The sequence below is a fragment of the Plodia interpunctella genome, chromosome 2 (genome assembly GCF_027563975.2).
Source record: "Plodia interpunctella isolate USDA-ARS_2022_Savannah chromosome 2, ilPloInte3.2, whole genome shotgun sequence".
Lineage (NCBI taxonomy): Eukaryota > Metazoa > Arthropoda > Insecta > Lepidoptera > Pyralidae > Plodia > Plodia interpunctella.
Window position 1 is genome coordinate 3737870 of NC_071295.1, and position 22931 is coordinate 3760800.

The 22931-nt window shown below is 36.1% G+C and overlaps 1 protein-coding gene and 1 long non-coding RNA gene across 3 annotated transcripts; one reads left to right on the top strand and one right to left on the bottom strand.

Moving 5' to 3' along the window:
* Window positions 1-604: 604 nt before the first annotated feature.
* LOC128678050 (uncharacterized protein) lies at window positions 605-10574 on the top strand. The gene is made up of 21 exons (XM_053759304.2): window positions 605-792; window positions 876-1003; window positions 1265-1468; window positions 1594-1713; window positions 1985-2111; window positions 2690-2843; window positions 2985-3208; window positions 3386-3767; window positions 4028-4296; window positions 4684-4913; window positions 5410-5596; window positions 5752-5866; window positions 6077-6195; window positions 6524-6635; window positions 6995-7127; window positions 7371-7583; window positions 8028-8122; window positions 8629-8789; window positions 9040-9170; window positions 9490-9659; window positions 10013-10574. Exons 2-20 carry the CDS (start codon window positions 878-880, stop codon window positions 9655-9657), a joined length of 3270 nt encoding a protein of 1089 aa, XP_053615279.1. The 5' UTR covers window positions 605-792; window positions 876-877; the 3' UTR covers window positions 9658-9659; window positions 10013-10574.
* A 6274-nt stretch (window positions 10575-16848) lies between these two features.
* LOC128678058 (uncharacterized) lies at window positions 16849-19008 on the bottom strand. 2 transcript variants are annotated; one of them, XR_008405601.2, is made up of 3 exons: window positions 18624-18806; window positions 18248-18339; window positions 16849-17305 (listed from the first exon to the last, which is right to left on the bottom strand). It is a non-coding gene; the product is annotated as an uncharacterized LOC128678058 (long non-coding RNA). The 2 variants fall into 2 exon arrangements; XR_008405600.2 differs by lacking the exon at window positions 18624-18806 and adding an exon at window positions 18813-19008 and having other exon boundaries at window positions 16850-17305.
* Window positions 19009-22931: the final 3923 nt, after the last annotated feature.

The following is a 22931-nucleotide window of genomic DNA, read 5'->3' on the forward strand; positions in this document are numbered from 1 at the left end:
ATGATGGCTGATACATTGATCCAGTCACTGGATCCAGTGGCACGCAGGATTCAGCTACTGGACTGGAGTTTAAAGGAAAAAGGAAGGATTTAGTGGATTATCCTGAAAATAATAACAATATTTAGGTTATGTTTTGCATTATTTGGTCATCTGTGGTCATAAACCGATATAACTTGTTTTCACTGAAGATCTTACCTGTATGAAGTCCATATTTTAATAAGTCTTCACGTGTGAAGTGTTCCGAGCTTTTTTTCGACCGTTTACTGGGTCGAAAATTTTGCAGCGTGAGTATCGCTTAGTTTTCGAAGTTTTTTATCTTATGGAAAACGTTTTTTCCCAATATTTCGGCACCCGAATATGTTACATTGTTATATATTTTTACAAACGAATGCGTACATAATGAAAGATTTAATAAAGTACTCTAACATAAACGTTTTAATCGACATAGCAAAATGCGGCAAAGCTTTTGTGTACCTAACATACAGTGCTGTACTCTGGCGGGATAAATGTGCAGTAATACACATTTTGAAAAAATATGTTGAGAGCACAATTATGGCAACATTTTAATTGGCATTCAATGACAAACAAATGTGACGAGAAAAAAAAAATAGAAATCATTTGTCTTGTCTTGCTTGTCATTTTGCTGATTTTCGAAAAATATTACTAGGAGAAAATATTTTGTTAGGGCTTGATTACCTACCATAGCATAATTTTTGATGGATGTTTACATTCCTGAAATAAAGCGTTTGTGTTCGGGTTATTTTATTAAATAAAACTTTGTGTTAATGTAAGGTGAGCAATTCCTTTAATTTCAGCTGATTACTGTTTGTATCAGGAGACCACTTTTTGTCTGATAATATAGTGAACTGTTTCAGCTATGTATTCATTTGAAGGAGACTTCAGGCGAAAGCCTAAACAGAACTTATCAGGTGCCAGCGCCCAACGAAAGACAGACAGAGAGGCCTTGATTTTGCAGACTCAGCAACAAAGACAAAAACGAGAGGTGTGATCTTATTTCGTGATGTCTAGTAATTGTTTTTATGCTTTCTGAAATCATACTTTTGTATTTACTCTTATTTTTACACCATATTTTCCTATTTTGAGTGACCTCTATCAACTTTGATGATAAATACTTGTGACATGTAAATTTCTGCAAAATTGATGAACACAGGTGTTTGTGAAAATTGTTTTATTAATTCTATGTGTTATGGCTTATTCTATACATTAGCACAGTATGTATACCTAAAGGAATTTAAAAATTTAGGAGGTCAGACGGCGTCTCAACAGTACCATTAAAATCCAAGCATATGTTAGAAGCTACCTCACCAGAAAACATTGCAAGCAACATGAGCGGGAACTGTTTGATAGCATGTTTGTTGTAGTCAACGGGGATGACCAAGTGGTCTTGTCAACTTTGATTGCCAAGTTACTATTTTTCTATAATGACAAACAGGATTTTTCTAGATTGGTAAGTATACTAGTTTATATATTTTTTGAGAAAGTTTTTAATTTATATAAATTACAGTATATGAATTTATTTGTGAATCATAGTAAATACCTATTATATATTTTATATGGTTGAATTTACTTTAGGTTGCTGTCTCACAATTATTATTGAAACAATGGAAAAGTCTCTTCAAAAGTTGTGGTTCTTGCATCCTGATTAGAAGGCTCCTCTCATTGCATTTAAGATTGTTGAAAAGGGAGTCTGAGGTGAGTAAAAATAAAGTAAGATAATATAAAAATATTTTACCACAACACTGCAACTGGGAATATGCATTGATGAGAGTATAGATGAAATGTGAATTATGTAAACATATGTACTCTCTGTAGCTGACCCTGGATGCAGGGAAAATTGAAAATACTCAGATGAGAGAGAGATGCTGTGCTGTGTATTGTCTGGTGCTGTGTGGTGTATTGTCAGTTATATTTTTCTATTCTTTTTTCTGAAATTTGTGAAATAGCAAAGATAATTTTTTTCCAGGTTCCTCTTGCAGTGCCTCTGAGAATGTTTGAAGTATTCACGTCTCTTGCGTCTGCAGAATCAGCAATGACATGTGATGAAGCTGTGAATGCTATAGGCAACACATTTTTATACCTTGTTAAAAGAGGTGGGTTTCTATTCTAGTTTTGTTGAATTCTAGATTTTGTGTTATAGGGTTCTAAAGAACAGAATAACAGCTTTAAAAGCTCTCTAAGTGTTAGAGATTAGTTAAAAGGTAACCATATATGTAGGAGGGTATTGTAAATGCACTTGTTATTATAAAGAAGGAAGTGTTCATAAGTTCATGTGTTGAGGAGATAGAATCCTCAGAACTACTCAATTGTGTCAAATATTCTTTAACAGTAAAAGGCTTATTTAATTGTTAGTTAGTCGCAAGTGAAGCACTGGGACTGAACCACAGTTAGCCCATCAACACTATTCATATCCATACTAATATTATACATGTGATAGTGTTTATGTTCGTTTGTTCTTTTTGACTTTAAAATGAAACAATAAATGTGAATTAGATTTTTTTGGTGGATATACTTAGTGTGTTCATGCAGAAAGTTGCGAAAGGGTACTTCTTTTTATAATATGTAAGATAAGAGTTAAAAAATCACCTTGCTCTATAGGAGCATGCTACATGTTTTTAAGTTTGAATAAAAAAAGGTTTGCATAACATTTTGATTATATCTTCAATTCCAGGCTACTTTAAGGACTTATGTGAATTGTTGTGTCAAAAAACACCACCATTGTATGGACCATCCCCTAACCCACCTACTCCGCTCAGTGGAGCCCTACTTGACCTTATTCAAAGACCAATCAACTTAGCTACTCACACCAGTCTATCAGGATATGAGTAAGTGATCTATTTATATTTGCTAATCAACTAGATTGATCAGTAACATCATATATTTAATAAAATCCTACTACTATTAAATACAAGGAAATAATGTTAGATACTGTAAAGTCTTTATCTTAATTTTTTTTCAATTTACAGTGACACTATAATGTCTGAATTTGCTTCAGCATTTTTGTGTAATCCATATCCGGAGCCTGTGGAAATGTACATAATACCCTCTCTCTCAGACCGCGCCAACCACAAATTTCCTTTTCTATCTCTTGTTCAATGCTTACGGGATAAAAACAAGTTTTCAAGTAAAGTTTTAGCAAACGACTCTTGGTTATTACATTCTGTTCTATCACTGGAACCTCCAGACTGGGGTAAGTGGCGAAATAAACTTTATTTATAAGCTTATTTAACTTGCAATGTATTAAAGTCCATAATTTAAGTATAATTGTTTGCATGGAATGTTGCTAATCAAATTACATATTTTGTTTGTTACCTTTTAGAACTGTGTTTTACTGTGATTAAATTCATAATAAATATTTTTATTGCAGTCAGCCGTATACGGAATCTGGACAATACAAGACTGCCAAACAATCCTATTGTTTTAGATTACCTTAAACTAATAGCTAAATTAACTGTAAATGTATGTAACAAACAAATAACATATGAGTACGAAGATTCCCTCTATAGTCAAGAGACAGCGGCGGACAAGGATGACGATAGTGACAGTGAGACTGAAGTTAATCCTACATCTGTGAGGGAACAAACTTTGCTCACTCGTTGTATAGAGCTTCTCAATGAGCCGGACCGTTGTGTGATGGTCACATGTACACAGATTACTGAGATCGATCTCAGTGATGAGTTCCTAGACTGTGTTTCTGAAATATGTCACAATTTGTTGCTCAGTCACAGGATGGCTTTACACAAATATAGGTAAGAACATGTTTTGCTTTGTTTCTTTAATTAAAAATATAATTAATAAGTGATATAGACTAAATTATAAAGAAATAATATATCCTTAATGTACAATATGCTCTGGCCCAGTCGTCTTTTAAGTCACGTTTACACACGGTGTGAAAAACAAGCAACGAATATATTATGGCATCGGCGACGTATGAAATTTTAATGTGGCAGTAATTTACTGTCTTGTTCTCATTGTATTGGTCTTAAGATCAAAGCATATATTTTTGCAGATTGCTATACACCCTAGCATTTAAGCCGATTTTCCTGCGTGGTTTATGGCGTTGGCTGAGCAGTATGAGCCACGAGTCTTCTTTTGGCGGCTCGGCCACGCCGCTCCTCTCCGCTTTATCTCGAGGCTTAGGCGCCGACTCAGCAGTTTTAGGCCTGAATCGACTGTTGGCCCCACTGGCTGTGTTCTGCGCGCTGTTTTCTTTGCTCATTGGCACGCTACACGATACGGAGTTCTGTCGGGACGCTGAGGACGATGAAAGTATGAGTTGTAAGTACTGTAGTCGATTAGATTGAAGCTCACATTTGGCCCAATAGGTATTTTTTATCACACGTAATAGATTACATCTATTACTAAATAACATATACAAAAAACACATATAAACTGATCATACCTTTTTTTCCAGTGTTTATCAAATTTGATATAACAGGGTGGTGGTATAACCACAAATGTTGAACTCTAAAATATGGTCAGAATATAAAGCGTCGAGAGTTTTGAATTGTTTAGGAATGATGAATGAAAAATAGATTGTTTCATGATACCCTTACAATACTGTGCATACTAATGACACTGTAGCAAATCCTGTGGAAAACGCCTTGACTTTTCTTGTTTTGTTATGCCTTTATGGTTTTAATAAAGGTGAAAAAATAATTTCAGTGGGTCCGATGTCATCCGAATCAAGTTCGGGCGGGGGTCGCGTCCACGCGTTTTCTTTCACCGAACTCGGTGGTCTTTGTCTGACGTTGAGACACGTGTGCCTGGGGCTGGTGGAGCTGGCGTACCCGGACACGAGGGGGGTGCTGTCGTCCTACCGTGACGCGGTCACTGACCCCGCCCACAACCACAGCCCCAACACCTATACTGCCGCCTGGTCGCATCTGTTCAAGGTCAGTGAATTCAATATGACATATTAACCTGATTTTAGCGCTCATCAACACTCTCCAACAGCTCCCAAAGAAACTTTGATTGATTGATGGCAAACAAGTGCTCCTTAGAAGCTTCCCTGGTGGACTGTCTGATTTGAACTACAAGTGACTTTAACGTATAATTTGGTGCATCAATCAATCATATATATGACTATCCGCCCGGCTTCGCTCGGATAAACCATAGATCGTATTATGATACGATCATACTCCAGAAGGTTTCGTCTACCTCTTGGGAATTTAGGAACGTCATAATATATTATTGGTATACAAGAGCTATTATTGGTTAGCTGCGACTCTATCGCAGCTAACCAATCACATTGCGGTGTGGTTGCCGTGGTGTCACAGTGTCGTACTGTGATTGGTTAGCTCCGTCTCTCTGTGAATCGAGTATTTTAGTATTTTCCTCTGATCCTAAATTGGTGTTCCTTTGAGAAATAACGAAATATGAATATTTTAGGTTTGTACCCAACTACTCCGCTTGCTGTACGCGCGCGACAGCCGCCTTCAGTTCATCGGGCCGGAGGCGTGGCCGGCGCCCGGGGCCGTGCCGGAAGGGGGCGCCGCTGTACTGCTTGTAGCGGGAACCACACAGCGGGCACATCCCAGGCAAGCGAGGCCCTTGTCTGCCTTGGCTAGAGATACTGGTCAGTTACGTCATTATTGTGTTATCTTATTTTTAATAACACATAACTTGAAATTACGAGAAATAAGAACGCTAATATCAGCTAATAAGCAGTAATATATTAAAACATAATAACCAGTATAATAAAAAAAAAGGTTTATATGTATTTTCTTACAGAGGAAGGCCCGCCGCTTACAATAAAGGAACTCAGAACAGTCACAATCCTGCGAGAGATACCGTTCTTGGTGCCTTTTTCAACGAGAGTTTTAATATTCCAAGGACTACTCATTAGGTATGTTAATATTTTAATAATAAACCGTTCGAAAACGTTTCAAAAATATACTATAAATGTTGCAAACTAGCATTGGTGGGAGAGGGTTATGGGTTAAAACAAACATTTTCATATGACAATTCCTTTCAAATTTGAAACCACAAAGTTCTACAGGTGTAAACAGTCTGCCACATACACATACTTAAAATTTATTTGTTAATTTTGTTACAGGGAAAAACATGATCATTGGTATGAAATGAGCAACTTCAACGAAGGCCCGTCAATAAATATCAGTGTGCGGCGCACGCATTTATACGAGGATGCATTTGATAAACTTAGCCCTAGCAATGGTAAGCGTGGATATTTAAAATTCCAAATTATATACTGTTACCATAGATAAATAAATGATAGGTCGTCGCGCGCGATACCTAGTGCTTAAAGAGGCAGAATGAGGGAAGAGTGTTCTGTATTCAGTAAAACTTTTGAATTTATCGCGAACAGAATATACCGACAGCACTTAACACATCATATATTCTGTTCGCGATATATTCAAAAATTTCATGCGTTTCCTGAGTTAGGTGTATAATTTATTATATTTTTACCCGAGCGAAGCCGGGACGGGCCGCTAGCATACTATATATCCAGCGAAGGCTCAAGTAACCAAATGTGTATTATCAGAACCGGATATGAAGCTGAAGCTGCGCGTGCAGCTCATCAACCAGGCGGGCGCCGAGGAGGCGGGCGTCGACGGCGGCGGGCTGTTCCGGGAGTTCCTCTCCGAACTCCTCAAGTAAGGCCCACCACTCATGTCTTATTATTCATCGTATTGTAATAACAAATAGATACTACTTTATATACTATATAATATAGTACTTATATATTATTTACTTTTAATTTGTGCTTTAGTTACATGAATTTCAAACACATGATCATTGGTAGGATAAAAAAATATTGTTTTGTATGTGGTGGTGGTGTGTTCTTGACATTTGGGAAGACATGTCTAATTTAATCTGGTGGCAAGTAACCTATTTATACCATAAGTATTATTATTAAAACATACGTGTTTAGCTGTAGTACATAATCTAAATATGTACTACAGCTAAAGACTGATGATGATGACACAAATCTTAAATCAGTATTTTGTTCTAGATCTGCCTTCGACCCCAACCGGGGTTTATTTAGATTAACGAAAGACAACATGCTGTATCCCAACCCTGGCGTCAACTTGTTGTACGATGACTTCACAATGCATTATTACTTCGTTGGACGAATGTTGGGGAAGGTGAATTTTTATTTATTTTTATATTTGCTTTAAATTTATCATTTTTATTATTTAAATATGACAAATACCATAACTAATATACAAATAGACCAAGGCTAGTGATAAAGTCGCTATGTCTCGAACAAATGTAATTATTTTTTTCATAACGCATTAATAGTCGTGTGTAGTGTAGATGTTAATATTATGTTCAGTTCGGTGAAAAAATATGATTTTTATTGAATTTAATAAATTAAAATTTTCCAGGCGCTATACGAAAACCTTCTCGTGGAGCTGCCTCTGGCAGAGTTCTTCCTGAGCAAGCTGTGCTCGACGCGGGAGCCGGACGTGCACGCGCTGGCGTCGCTGGACCCCGCGCTGTACCGCGGGCTGCTGCTGCTGAAGGCGCATCGTCGTGTGGATGTGCCCGACCTGGGGCTCGACTTCACGCTCGTCAGCGTCGAGCTGGGGGAGCAGCGGGTGAGCCTGGACATTCTTTATTTGCTTCTTACACAATATTATCATACACAATATTTTGAAAAATACACGTTTTGCGAAGCTACGACAAGTGATCATTTTGCGAAATTTACATTTCGCGTCAGTCCATTTTGGTAGTTACCAAAAACCAGTGTCAAAATTACATGTCCGCCTTCAACATACTTTAACATTCTATCTTTTTACTTTGCACTGTTTTAAATCTATTGCAAATGTATACTGAAAATGTCGTTTACATATTATCCCAAAGGCAGAGTAATAAATTTAGCCCATTGTATTCTCTGTAAAGATGTGCAATAAATATATGTTCCGATCTCATACCTCTCTTGTAATCGTGAGAGGACGAACAATCAAAATATGAATGTACTGTGATGTGTTGTGTTAAAATAATTTTTGGTCATAAATGATTTAATAAAATTTTATTTATAGATAGAGGAATTGAAACCCGGTGGTGCCAATATTCCCGTCACAGCTGAAAATAGAATAGAGTACATACATCTAGTCGCAGATTATAAATTAAACAGGTAATTTTGTGTTTGCTTATTGGACAATATAAAATAATAATGACTTATGTAACTTTCTCGTTAATTATTCGCCTACTCGTTCTATGATATCAGTGTCACAGATTATTCACGTACCCGACTTGAGAATATATCTATTTCACTTACATCCTATTAGGAAAGTCGTATCTGTAAAATGTACCGGCTCGATTTGAAACTTTTGACGATAGGACTGCTTACATACAGTATGGATTCGGGCCAAACATAATGGTCCCGAATTTAGTCGGCGCCTCTCAATAATAACATTTTACTCGCTTTTCAGAATATTTTTGATTGGACCACACTCAACGGAACCACTAAACAAACGAACACAACCTACATAGACAAACATTTTACTCGTAAAAATATTTGTCCGCGCTGGGAATCGTACTCAGGGCCAGCTGACGGGCGTGATCACCACTACGCCACAGGGGTCGTCAATTCAACTCTAGATTTAAACTATACTCCTGGTAATGTATATGTTGTTTCAGGCAAATAAGGTTACAATGCAACGCGTTCAAACGCGGGCTAACATCAGTTGTGAACGCGGAATGGCTGCGGATGTTCTCGTGTCGGGAGCTGCAGCTGGTCATCTCCGGCGCCGAGGTGGCCATCGACCTCGACGACCTCCGCAGGCACACACAGTACACAGGTCAGGGGATTTCACTTCTAACTTTTGGCACAATATAATAAGAGATCCTCCCCCCACCCGCTAACAGTTACAGGTAGTGTAACTGTTGTGGGTCCCCTATTTCAGTCACTCGTGAAATAAAATGATAAACTTCACGAGGAATGCTTACGGTTAGCTGGGAGAGAATGCTTTTAGGATTAGGTTCGCCAAATGTTTTTACTTGGAAAACAAAGTTTAATAAATAAACTCTTAAGGGCATGATTTTCAACAGGTGGTTTCTCGGACAATCACCCGACGGTGCAATGTTTCTGGAAGGCGGTGGAGAACTTTACGGACGACCAGAGAAGGCAACTTCTCAAGTTCGTCACTAGTTGCTCCCGACCACCTCTGTTGGGATTCAAGGTATTTAATACTCAATATTAATTTATTCATAATATTTTTTAAACAGATAGAATAGTAATAAAATAATTAGTATTATACTATATGTTACAATATACGTTTGTATATAAAAACATGCATTTATTATTGCTTAACGTCATATAAATTAATGTGTTTGTGTATCCGTTTTTACGTCCAAACGGAGTAACGGATTGAGATGATTTTTGATGCGGAGATAATTGAAGAGTTGGAGAGTGCACGTAATTTGCCAGTTTACGCAAGACATGTGCAATAAAAGCATTCAATTAAAACTTTGAAGATTATCCAAAATGTTATATGTTAGGATCTGCAGCCGCCATTCTGCATCCAGTCGGCGGGCGCGTCGGACCGGCTGCCGTCCTCCTCGACCTGCATGAACCTGCTCAAGCTGCCCGAGTTCCACTCCGAGGCCGTGTTGGCTGAGAAGTTGCTCTACGCCATACAGTCCGGCGCCGGCTTCGAACTCAGCTAGGAGTGCGTGAATGACCCCCACTTCGTTTCTCTTTAAGGCTTGTGTCGCCGTGTCCTAATAAAGTATCAGTATAATGAAGTATATTGAATAAGGCTAACTGGCAAATAACTTTTGCTAATGTCTACATGCTCAGCTCATGATTCTGAACAACTTTAAAAAAAAAAAACAACTGTTCTATACAACCATCGATTGAGCATGTAGATAAAATAATGCCAATGTGTAAGAAATCACCCTACAAATAACACAGACTACAAATACCAACAACTTATTTGATGTGTTACAAACATCATGTCTAAATGAAAAGAATTAAACTATTTGTAAATAGCGGACAATTTATTAAACATTTTATTTTCAGGATATTTCGCTGGCAAGACCGGTGTTTATTACGATGGAGGTACATATATATTATTATTATTATATATTATTATTTCCCTGCAATATTATCATGATAATATTATAAATCTCATTGTGATAATATATTAGTACTTATACATAGTATTTAATGTTGTAAATGTTACCTACCTGCTGTTTGAATCGACGTTTGTATAATACTACTTTCTTTAACTATTTTGAGTATCGCTATGAAATCTATTTATTTTCTCTATACATTTCTTATTATAAACCCTGTGAACTACAAAAATATTTATTTTATATTAGCGTTATGGTTGTTGTTTATAGGGCATGTAAATAAAACTAGAGAAACATTCGAATTTATATATAATACTTACGACACAGATATATGGAATTGTATGAAAAGATATATTTTTTGTTCAATTGAACATTGAACTTGTATGTATATGAAGATTGGACAATTTTGAATGCGGCTCGTCGCATTGTGAATCATCGCGCATGATTACCGATCTGTGTAATGCGATTTTATATTTTAGTACCTATACAATAAAGTTGTCAACTCCCTGCGTCTTGTGTTTCACTGTCAACCTAAAAAAGTAAAAGGATAGACTTGCGTTTTCCCATTTAAAAAACCCTAATTTTAAACAACTTTGTACCGACGTCATGACTCAGTTTACATATCATTTTTTCTCGTTGATTTTTTTATTTTACTATAGTTATCTATCGCTGTAACAGTGTTTGCCATAGAAATATGAGAAAAAATTGTTGATACAAGATACGACAGTGATGTATATTGGTTCATAGTGTTTGTTTAGTAACAGGCGAGCGCAGTCGTCGCGGTAGGTAAAGCACTGCCTTACGCTATATATACTTATAGCTATTATTCACGCGTCGATCACTCACAGATTGAATGGTCGATACGAATTCAATTAAAGATTTATTACCAACATCACCTTAGCGGCCCAGACCTTGGCAAAGAGCGCATTTATCAAGTACTGTCGGCATCAAAACAGGCAATACTATCAAACTGATCAAGCCGTTTGTGGCGAATATAACTACTTAAACCGTGGAAGAATTTATTACATTTTACTTTTTTGGATATTTTATAGCCTCTATTATGGCTTAGGTAGCTCAATCAACAGCAAACTTTAGCAATATGTGCGGCACGCGCTTTCTTTGAGACACAAGAACTGTAATTAGTTTATAGGTACATATACAGTTGTAGCACTTCTTCTGTGTCTTATTGTATATACATCGAATTGAAATCTTATATAACACTAGGAATAAATCCCGGCTTTGCTCGTATAAAAACATAAATTAGGATAACTAAACCTTCCTCAGGAATCACACTATCTATTGCTCAAAACCGCATGAAAATCTAAACAGTAGTATTTGACTTTATCGCAGACAGACAGACGCAGCAGACACAAAATGTTAAGTTTTACAATACTATGTACATAAGGATTGGTAAAATACAACATAGTGTCAGCGACTGTACTTACAGACCTGCTAACGAGGTTTATCGCAGGCTCATTTACCCCTTTCCAAACATCTATAGAATGTTTAATAAATTACACATCTAATAAGTAACCGTGAACTTAGCTGGGGCTCATCAATAATGCGCATTAATATTGGCTTAGGTGCATTCATCGGTTCCAAGATGGCGGGCTCTCGCCGCCATTAGCGTTTTGACAGTTGCAATCAATCTCGGCTGATGAATGAGGTTTGTTCGCGAGCGTGCGTGTTCTGCCCGAGCGGTAGCCACCTCCAACGAACCCTAATTCCACATAACTGGCTTGCACATCATTTTGTCAAAGTTAGCAACATCCATTTATCACAATTTAAGGCTTCGTAATCAGAAAATCATTATGTTTATTCGGCGAACCGAAAGATTTGCATCTTAGGTGCGCCGACAATGCCGGCGTGACTGCGAAATGGCTACCGAGTATTGAGGGATTCATCCAATGACTAGCGGAATAATCGCACGTTGAAATAATACCTCGCTAATAATGTATTAGTGACCACGCAACTGTTAGCATAAATGCAAGCACGCAGCAATAACATTTCTTGATACAAGCAGAAGCATAATGAAATGCTAATGTCACTTGGACCGAGATGGTAGAAAATTGAAGAAAATTTGGTAAGTAAAGAACAAATTAATCAATGCATGCATTACATATACTTACCTACCTAATGAGCTCAATGAAAATATGTATATATGCCATTGTAAAAGAAAACAAACCGGACAGCACATTATGATTGATCACCACGACATTACATGTAAGGCGTCGCTTGTCTTAACGCGCCATCTACTACGATTTTGCACGTATAATTAAATTAATTGAACTAAATAAATCACGAAGTATACGCACATCGGGTAACGGTCTGAATAGACCTATTTCTAAACATAGGTACCTAATCAAAATAAAATCAGAAATTAGTAAAATGTTTTTAAAACGAACTAAGTCCCCGTGAGTTTCAGGATAAACATTGCCCTATATATCTATTACTTATATCTAACTAGCCAGATATATTTCACGCGTGTAAAATCGACCGCAAATTAAGTTACCCAGCGTGGATCTCTATGCGATGATAATGACGATGCATTTGCAATGAATTTAGGGACCTTGTGCCAAATAACAAATCCAAAATCCGCCCGGAAGTATCGAACATTCTCACATTTCGCATTTATAATATTAGTTATTGTGATTTATGTAATGCCTAAGTGTAGGTAAGAGGCCAACAAAAAAGTGGTCATGATTTGCATAACTCAAGAAAAGGGGCAGTATTCATCAAACGATTTGCGGTTTACCTTACATTGTTACCTTAGCGGCTATTCAGCGCGTTCCAGCGTTTTATACCGGCTATACACTATCGGCAAACAGTTTGCCGATTTTTTTCGCAGTTTGCTTACATTGCTAGCATTACGGTAAATTAAAACTCTCGTACTAACTACACAATGTTCATTCATTCGCGTCGGTATCTCTCTGAGTTAGTGTATAGCCGGCATTAACTATGCCAGCTGAGGGTCTCATTTGCAGGTCACTCACGTCCGAGCACGTTTGTGACGGCACATGCACGGATTTGGTGACAACTCATTTGCTTTGCAACATTGTTCATCAAATGCAACGTGGAAAGTTACATTTGGACGCCTGAATAAAAATATTCAGTGGCACGAACGTGATTTGGTAACCATATGTTGGCAAAATAGGAATGAGTTATGGGTTCCTTTATGTACGACAGCAGAAGGTAAATGTACCTATCATTAAGTACGACTAAGTGCGTTGTGTAAATGGTTGCTTAAAGTTTAATATTAACATCGGCGAAGAATTTTATTCTATATAACAAATCCAGATACATAAATCAATTTAAATAAGTGTAGTAATATATTCAGTTGAAAATATGTAGAATATGTCAATTAGTTTAGTTTTCAGTGCTCAAGTATGTCCAATTCTAATACGCACCTATCTAATTATAATAAAATAAGATATTATCTTGCACCATATTTCTTATCTCTAATGTGCCCGTTTATATTCAATTCCAAATTAGTAACAAGGTTATTGCGTAGTTGCATGGTTGCACAAAGATATAATCTCTGGCAAATAAATTGCAATTTATCGAAAGTCGTAACCGGCAGTCCGACAGTAAAACACAATCAAGGCTCGGCCTCTGTTTCGTGGGTACTAGGTACATTTCCAACTCTATACAGCTAATTGTTAGTTCGGTATCCTAATATCTTGTGTCATCTATTTAATGAGACATAGAAAGTTATTTATGTCTATAAGTAGCTTAAAGTCTACTTATAGACGGAAAACATAGAGTTTGGGATGACCTGAATTTTCACATTTTTTTTCGGAAATAACATCTGAATTCTTTGCTGACCATGTACACTCCCTTAATACTTCTGGGTGGGATTTTTTTTTTCTATTCTAGTTCACCTCTAAGTTCTACTACGCAATTTGCGTACAAAATCTTGCAATATTATGTCTCAAGGGGTTCAGAACCCCATACAAAGACATCACAATCATCAGATTTCCAAAGTCTGTCGTGTACAATAAAAGAAACTTAATTGTATTGTGACTGCGCCCTGAATACGGGTGCGGCGTCAAGTGTCCACTAAAATTTGCCTGATAATACAACAAACAATAGTTCGCGGGTGGTCGCGCACTTTGTCGAGAGCTCCCATTTCTCAGAAGGTCAGTTAGGCTTCGGCTCTGTGCCGTAAAGCCTTTGCCTAGATCGTAAACTAAAACCTATAATTACAGGGGACTGGAGTCTCCGCATATGAGGAAGTGGCTGTCTTTGGTTTAGAATAGACATAATGATTAGTTGCCGCAAATCGGTTCGGGGAACGTGCGTTCTCGGGAAACCACTATAATTGTTTTACTAGCATTAAGATTCCGAAAGTTATAGCTCCATAATTACATAACGACATGAATTTTAACGTTCTGTTCATTAGTTAGGTATATATTTAAATTTTGTTTTATACTTAAATATAGCGAAGGTATTTGACTGATTCAGGGAGGTTACCTTTAGGAATATCTTTCTTTATATAAAAACGTTAAGAAATATATTAATTAAACAAGTAATGTGTATGTTATTACCAGGACGTTACCATATTTGGAATATAAATTATTCTGGTCGGCAGCGGCGTTGAGCATTTAACTTTGTTACTTAGTATTCATTTGGAATAAGTATTTTGTGCGTAGGAGCAAAATGTGGAACTATTGGGTGTGTTCAACTATTTTGTTTCCTTGCTCATATAGGTATTTATTAGAATTCCAATTAACCATATATAAGAAAGGCATCCTGCACGCATGATATTTACGTAGGCGTAGATATTTTTATGTAAATGCGCATACCAATTACTACTTACTTTTAGCTTAAACACCAAATGTAACTGGAAATTCTCGCCATACTAGTGTTTGCCATAATTTTATTTATTTATTTTTATTATATCTATTCGAAAAACTAACAGCTATTATTTTGAGAACAAGTAATTTTTATGTCACACAAAAAAGTCACAAGCATGGAATTAGTACGTACTCTGACGTAGTACCTACTTACTAATTCCATGGCACGAATACACAAGCTCTCACTATTAAATTTCATATATTTTCAATAAAAAGCCCCAAATATAACAAAACCCAAAAACCACAAATATATAAATTCTCAATTAACCAAAAATAATAACTTCTATAGGTAAGTGTTTGTAAATTTCTAATTTTGGGAATTCAAGATAGAATCTGTCACAACGCTTTGCTGTAATTGCTTTCATTTGTTGGTTCTTTTTATTATTCAAAAAAATAAAAGTAAATGTACACATATTCTTTACAATGTACAATCAACCATCACGTCTGACAACAATTTGAAATGCCGCGGTGCAGGTTTGCATCGACCGGGCGGGTGACATGGCGTGGAAAATGTACCAGCGACGTATCTAGGCGTACCGGGGCACTAGATGCGATCTGACACAAGATAAGTACGTACCTCTCCCTATCTATTTCAATTTCATCAGAGCGAACGAGATATCTCTCAAAACTCGACCTTATTCTGTCTGCCGAGCACGCCCCGAGACCACCCAAGTCGCGACTAAACATAGATCTGTTTATTATTTATAGTATAGACAAACAAAATACTGCAACGAAATCGGAGCTGTAGCTACGTTTTACTGCCGCTTTGTCAACACTATTATTGTGATCGTTATTTTTGATGAGCTCGTCATCGGTGACAATAAGTATCGAGGTAATAAAAATATAATTGCACTCGTAAATTAGGTCCAAATGTTAAGGTACGTACAGGACGTTTTGTACAGCGCATAAAAATGTAATAAAATATTAAGTAAATGGGAAATTATTGCATACTAGGTTTTGTTTTTTTGTAAAATATGCTTTTTTGTAAAATATCCCAACAGCATTTTTTTTTAGTGCTTGATTCATTAAAACCCATTCACGAAGTTCGTAGCAAGTAAAAGATTCATAAATTACGAGTACATTAATTTATGTTTTATAAAATATTATATTATTACTAATTTTCTTAATAAAGTGTGTGTTAAATTATTCCTATCCTGTACATCCCAAGACGCTCCATTCGCGGTCATCACGTAAAGGACTTAATTTAGACGATAATAAAATGAGGTATGTCCGTAATACAACTCGTTTGTTTGCAAATGAATTTTGGATGTTCATAAAGAGTCGATGGTTTTATTTCTCGTCGCTCGCCGACACCGACCCTCATATTTCACAATGTCTGCCATGGTCTGGCTAAACTCATGAAGTAATGAAAGTACAGATCGATTTTCAGTATTTTCACTACTTATTATTCACAAAGAGCATCCGTATTCTGATGACTTTGAATTCATTGTTTATATTAAATTTAAATAATTTCTGATGAACATACTTTCTCAGGTGACCATTGATTATTTTCTCTATTGAAAGACTATTTAATTAGATCATAATTCCTCTGTTATTCCCAAACACATACTATATATTTTATAGTTAGTAGGTACATGTTCAATATTTACACAAATTATAAAAAGTGTGGTGCAAAACCAATCTATAAGTTGGGTATGCGCCGGGCTTACGAGTATATTCAATGCTAACTCAGTAATGCCAATATGGCCATAAATCTGGACTTTCATTACTTTGTGATTTTCGCAACCACACGTATATTTACCACGTTAGCCATCGATGGAATCCAACCGAGTGACCCAAATGAAATGTCAGATATTCACCGTCACTTATATTTATCATATTTTAGAATTTACTGGCTGTCGTAAATTACTGAATTCAAAGGTTTAGTTGAAACCGCCGCGAAAGAAAAGCTATAGCATATTGGAAATTTGAGACCGTGATATTAAAACTTAATTTAATACTTTAGTCATTTAATACTGCCCAATTCTTTACAATACAAGTATTATTATACTTATGTTAAACATGCGGTATTATAATCTATTAAAGAAAGAGAGAGTTAAACTTAGCAGTGAATGGGGTTTAACTAAAGTTACAAAATTTCCAAGCTGAAACGGTTTACATTTTCATATTTATACTTATGAATATGAAACCCATTACTTATATTCCTCCTAATCGTTCAATTTCTTCAATGCATTAATTGCGATAACAGCGGTTTTAAATGACTTGAACCTACCAGGATTTTTTCTGCAAGGAGATAGTCACGTCATTGTGCGCAGGCATACTCGCATCTTGAGTCGCAGGCACCAACAGTCAGCTAATACTTTTGTCTGACGATACCAGTCTGCCCGCGCTGTCTGTCGACGTGGGTGGCCCGCTCTTGTTTCCTTTCAAAAATAAGGAAAAAGATATTTAAATCCCAAAGGAAATTAGTCCCTTTAACACAAGACTCGGACATGTGTTACTTTTTTAGGGTTCAACGCAGGAGCATACAAAAACTAAACCCTAAATTAGGTAATTTTTTAATCTGCCTAATAGGTACGAGAAATTTGCATGGTTGCAAGGTTGCATGATTAACGAAATGATTTGAGTAAATTATTATAGACATAAAGCTAATTAGGAAAATTAATTACGAAAACGCCATAGGAGCTTTTTTAAAGTTATAAGCTCTGAATTGTTAAAGACCTGGTTTATTTGTAACTTCGTTTGTATCAATAGTTTGTCCTTAAAGCACTTACATAACTAAACAATAAAGCCAATGAAATATTTAAAGAAAATGTTATCTGTAAATTCTTCTTTGCTTAATTAGTCAATCTTTTTTACATTAAGTTTTAAATTATATATTAATTCTTAAAGCTACATACTACTATCATTTCTAAATGATCATATATATACCAAAATAAACTCGTTGACCTCTATTATCCACCAGAAGGACTTATTTAGTAACTTAGTTGTTTATGAGACCAAAAACAATATACTATAGCCATATCCAAACCGTTGCTTTTAATTCGGTCAACCATACCTGCTGTCTAGTCATAAGATGTAGCCCTAAAATCGTTTAACAGTTTTTCTGAATATAAACTAACTTAGGATATAAGTATAATCCTACGGAACACCTTCGGACGTGTTCCGACTTACATTTAGCAGTTTTATTTGCTTTAAACATGTCGGCCGATAAGATTTATCGTTGGGCTCTTTTTCGACATCAACTTGTGGTCAAAGTGAATGCTATAAGGTTGTTGAGAACATTAAAACAGAATTACAGAGTACTCGGTCCTTACTAAGACTTTTTCGCCTTATTTGATTTAAATCCTTCTTGAAGTGTTTACCTGGATTTTGTATTTATTTTTGAGGATGATAAGGGCTGTTGAGACAGGGTGCGGCGCTGGCGCAGGTAGCTCAAACTGCTACTGTGCGGGTCCTGAGTACACAGCTTAGTCATACAATAACGTCAGTAGGCTGACTATGATATGGAAAAAAAATTAGATTATTTGCTTACGATGTAAACTTTGCTTGTGTAAATAAAATTAATATTCGTAGCCTACCAGTCATATTACTTTTTAACATTGAAACCCCACATGTATCTAGTACACAATAATAGTTAGAGGTCTATAAAAATAGGTAGGAAAAAATAAAAAGTTGAATAAAATAATTTAGGTAATTTCTAAAATATGAAATATTCAGTAATAATATTCAACACTTAACGGTCCTTATTTCCATGGTTTCTTATAAGCCAAAAGCACCTGACGCATGGACACCATTGCGAAACGTCTTGGAAGTCGAGCAATTCGGCTGACATGGATTACCGCGGTTGTTTATACTGCACGGTGCCACTCGAGGTAACAAGGGCCCGCTAAACGCGCGCGCAAACACGCCGGCAGACGCTAAACTCACAGTTTTTTCTGCCCAGGGAGAACTTCTCGAAACCGGTGACAACGGCTAACCGAAATACGCGGATGTCGAAAAAATGTTAAGCTTGCGGATGTTTTCGAGTGGATCGGCAGATAGTTACTCTATAAAAATATTCAAAACTCTTTTTGTATAGTGAAGCAGAAAACAGAGCCAACGTGAACTTATGTTTCAATATTTTTATAGATGACAAAAAATAAATGTTAAAGTTATCTAGGTGGCCCAGATTAAAACAAACAATATTTAATTAGTTCTGGGAAGTGCCAGGTTCTCACGAGGAGCCAGTGGTCCAGTCAGCGAGACTGATTAAAGCAAATAGTCTGGGTTCGTCTCTGCTCTGCACATTACTATCACACAAAACCTCTGAAACAGAAGGCCAACTTCCTTGACTATGTTATAGTATACCAGATTATAATTGCTTCCTTTTGCTCAAGAATTAAAAATAAGTGAAGTTTAACAAGAGTTTGGACATTAAAATTAATTAGATATGATTGTTTGGGTAATAATTTGAATGTCAACAAATGTGATCTTAATGTTATATCTGATTTACACAAAAAAAATGTATACCTACTAAAATCATATAATTATTGAGCTAAACTCGATTCTATACCTTGCCATACATATGTAGAAGGGTTAGTTGCACTTTGATCTGCACGCCCGCGCTGGTCCATTGGCGTACCTACTTTGCCTTTTCGGGTTAAAGTTAACGTCAAAGTTGACTGGAGCAACTCACCCTTAATGATATAGGACTTGAAACTCGTAATCGGAAGATAACAGCGTCCACTTCTATGGTTCTTAAGACCAGAGCCGTGCTTCTGAGCCTGCATCTACTATGTTGCTAAGGCAGGAAGCACGGCTATCATCAGCAGCCACAGCTACTGTTTCCATTGCCTAAGCAGATTCTTACACGTTTTATTACGAATTTGGTGACAGTAAAATCTTAGCTAACTATAAGTATGCCGAATAGTGTTACGCTATATTGACACATTTAACTTCTAGAACGTAGGTATTTTATCTACTTAATATAAAAAGAACTAAATTTTTTAAAAGGTTTATTGGTTATAAATTCACAGTACTAAATACAATTTTGAAATAAAACCTCATCTCTTCATAATAAAATACAGCAATATACCTAACATATCACTCACTGTGATATGCAGAGCAATGAAAACAGATCGCAAGAAAAATTGAAGAGTATAATCGATGTTGCGGCCGCGGGCAAGTTTGTTCAGTGATCAGTCCTGTCCCGAATGCCACCTTGACGAAACGGGAGAAATCCAAAAAAGCTGGTCTTGCCCGACATCCTGCTCTTTCATCAACTCTCAGTTTTTATCAAAGACGGCTGCACTCACAATCGACCCGTAATGATTGATTATACAATGTTTACTCTCGATTTCTGTGACGGATGTCACTGTTTTCCTCGACTTGAAATAAGTACAGAAATAGTCGTTTCAGCTTTCTGATCCTATATTTAGTAATTTTTTTCATGAAATATAATGATTTAAATAATGAGTGAATTTTACTCGTAATTGTAAGAGTTTGTCTTATTTTCTGCGTAAGGACCTAGATCATAATAAGAAGATTCATAACTTTACTAAGACTAAAAAAGCCTAAGTATATGTTTGCTTTGTAACGAATATATATGATAGGGCTATATCATACTGTATCATAAATAAAGTTCAAGTAAGTTAAACTCAAAACTCGTCGTTAGTGAAACATAAATTCATCATCGTGTGACTATTAGTAGAGATTGTAGCCAAGCTATTTACAGGCTATTGTGTGGCGTGTTATCCCTGTCCAACTAATTGAGTCATCCTACACAAGAATGGTATTGTTTGCAAAACTTAACCATAAATTAGCCGCAGAATGGTCTACTCTTGGGTGGTCTCCGTTTTGAATTTTACGCTGCCTAGATTCGGCTTTGTTAAGTACAATTTACATACTTATATTGTTGTCGAGTAACTTTGACAAGTAATGAATATGTAAATATTTATTTGTGGAAATTATTAAAAGAAATAAATTTTAATATTTTAAATTTATTAGATAACCGTCGAAAGTTTTTCTGCAATCAATAAAGATCATAGTACCATGAAGAGAAACATACTTAAAGGTGCCGACATAAAATAAAATATCTTTGAATTAAGTCTTTACGTGTCAGGGCCTAATGTGTTTCTAATCTTACACCTGACATAGTGTGTTAGAAAAAAATAATACATGAGCACAGCGGCTGCGTGACGAAAGATGCATCTATCGAAAACGTTGCAAGGGTCGCGGGGTGGCCGGGGGGTTGGGAGGGCGTACAAATTGATTACAACCCGGCGACGGCACGGCAGACGGACCACCCATGGAGGAAATAGAGTTATTATGAACATATATGATCTGAATACTGTGATGCAACTGCCATTGTACTGAGATTTAGTCCGGCTCTTCACGGTTGTCGCCTGAAATCGGATTATTTCAGTGTCCTTCGCTATTTCCTTGAAACATTTTTCGTAGTAGGCAAAAAATATATTTTCACATGCTTTATTCATGCTATTTAATAAAAAGATAACCTAAACTATTTCGGAAGACATATATATTATGTTGTATTGTACCTATCTAATATCACAGATTAGTTTTTAATATAAGTACTTTGCAGCTAATGCAGACTTTTTTGCTTTAGATTGAAATAAATAAACAAGAAGTCAACTAATATGAAATTGAAAATATTTGGTTATGGATATTCATAATAATGGATATGGAAGAAAAAAGTAAATAGTTAATTTAGATGCCGAAGGGAAACATATGAACTAATAATAAAATAATGACAGACCACCGACCGGCACCCGGTTACAAAACTAATAATTCACGACTTAAAAAACAGACACTCATAAAAACAATTAAATATGACCACTTTACCATAAAAGAGAGAAACATGACCAATCTCAGAACAATTAAGGATTCTAATGGCAGCAAAGGATAGGAGGGGTACGTGATCGGCCATCATTGAAACCATAGATTATGTAGGTATTATGTTTTTAGTAGTGTACGTACCTATATAAGAAAAGTTTTATAATCTTTACCTAAATCGTCTGTCTAAAATGTGTAATGTCTGCTATCCTTATCCCAAAATGAAAGTACTGCAACTATAACACTGAATTACAATAAAATCCCAACTAATATTATAAAGGCGAAAGTATGTTTGTTATTTCTTCACGCTTTATCTACTCAACCAATCTTCTTGAAATTTTAGGGTACTTTCATCCCAAATTTCCAAAAATGATTGCCTCCGTGAAAAATTCACGCGGGCGCCTCGGGTGAAAGTTAGTCGTACTATTAAGTTATTACAAAGACAAAAATTAAAGATTAATTTAACCTCTAGAATATTTAAAAGTTAAAAACATTATGATACTTGTCAGTGATTCAAGTAACATCTGTGACTGCTTTATCTTTGCATTTGGTTGCTATGAGCCCTATGGGTCATCCATATTTAATAATTATGTAACTCAGACGTAAATTGTTTGCTTGGGGCTATTGAACATTATCTTAATTTTCAGAGCTCGACCGACCCTAAACATGGAAACTTATCGTGATATTCGTGTGACCGACAACTCAATTCACCAATTTTATTGGAATTCTGTTCTGATTGAGGAGATCTCGTTAGATATCTGTTAAAGTTAAATCAAAATCGTGTCTTTATAGTTTTTTCAACACAATTTGAAAATAAACAACAAATTGACACACGACTAGCAGTTGCAAAATCGACTAATGATATAAAGTTAAGAGATAAACTTAAGAAAATAATAGATATTAAAACTACTCTCGTGGGCTGATTCAACAATATTTTATTAAGAAACTAGCCGCCCGTCCTGGCTTCGCTCGGGTAAAAACATAATAAATTATACACCTAAACCTTCTTTAGGAATCACACTGTCTAATGATGAAAACTGCATAAAATTCTGTGCAGTCGTTTCTGTGTTTAATGCGAACTGACAGACAGACGCGGCAGAGAACTTTATTTTATAATATGTAAGGATAGGGATATTTTAAAATCTTATTTAATACACTGTGTTGCGTTGGTCGGAACGAATGCCGGCGAGTTGGTGTTTGCATTAACTAATGGAC

What these genes read in the sequence shown, in the direction of transcription:
- LOC128678050 (XM_053759304.2), top strand. Translation starts at nt 878, where the DNA reads ATGTATTCATTTGAAGGAGACTTCAGGCGAAAGCCTAAACAGAACTTA. An exon ending in TAAACTTAGCCCTAGCAATG is followed by an intron (nt 6,196 to 6,523) that starts GTAAGCGTGGAT and finishes GTGTATTATCAG; the next exon opens with AACCGGATATGAAGCTGAAG. An exon ending in TCGAGCTGGGGGAGCAGCGG is followed by an intron (nt 7,584 to 8,027) that starts GTGAGCCTGGAC and finishes TTTTATTTATAG; the next exon opens with ATAGAGGAATTGAAACCCGG.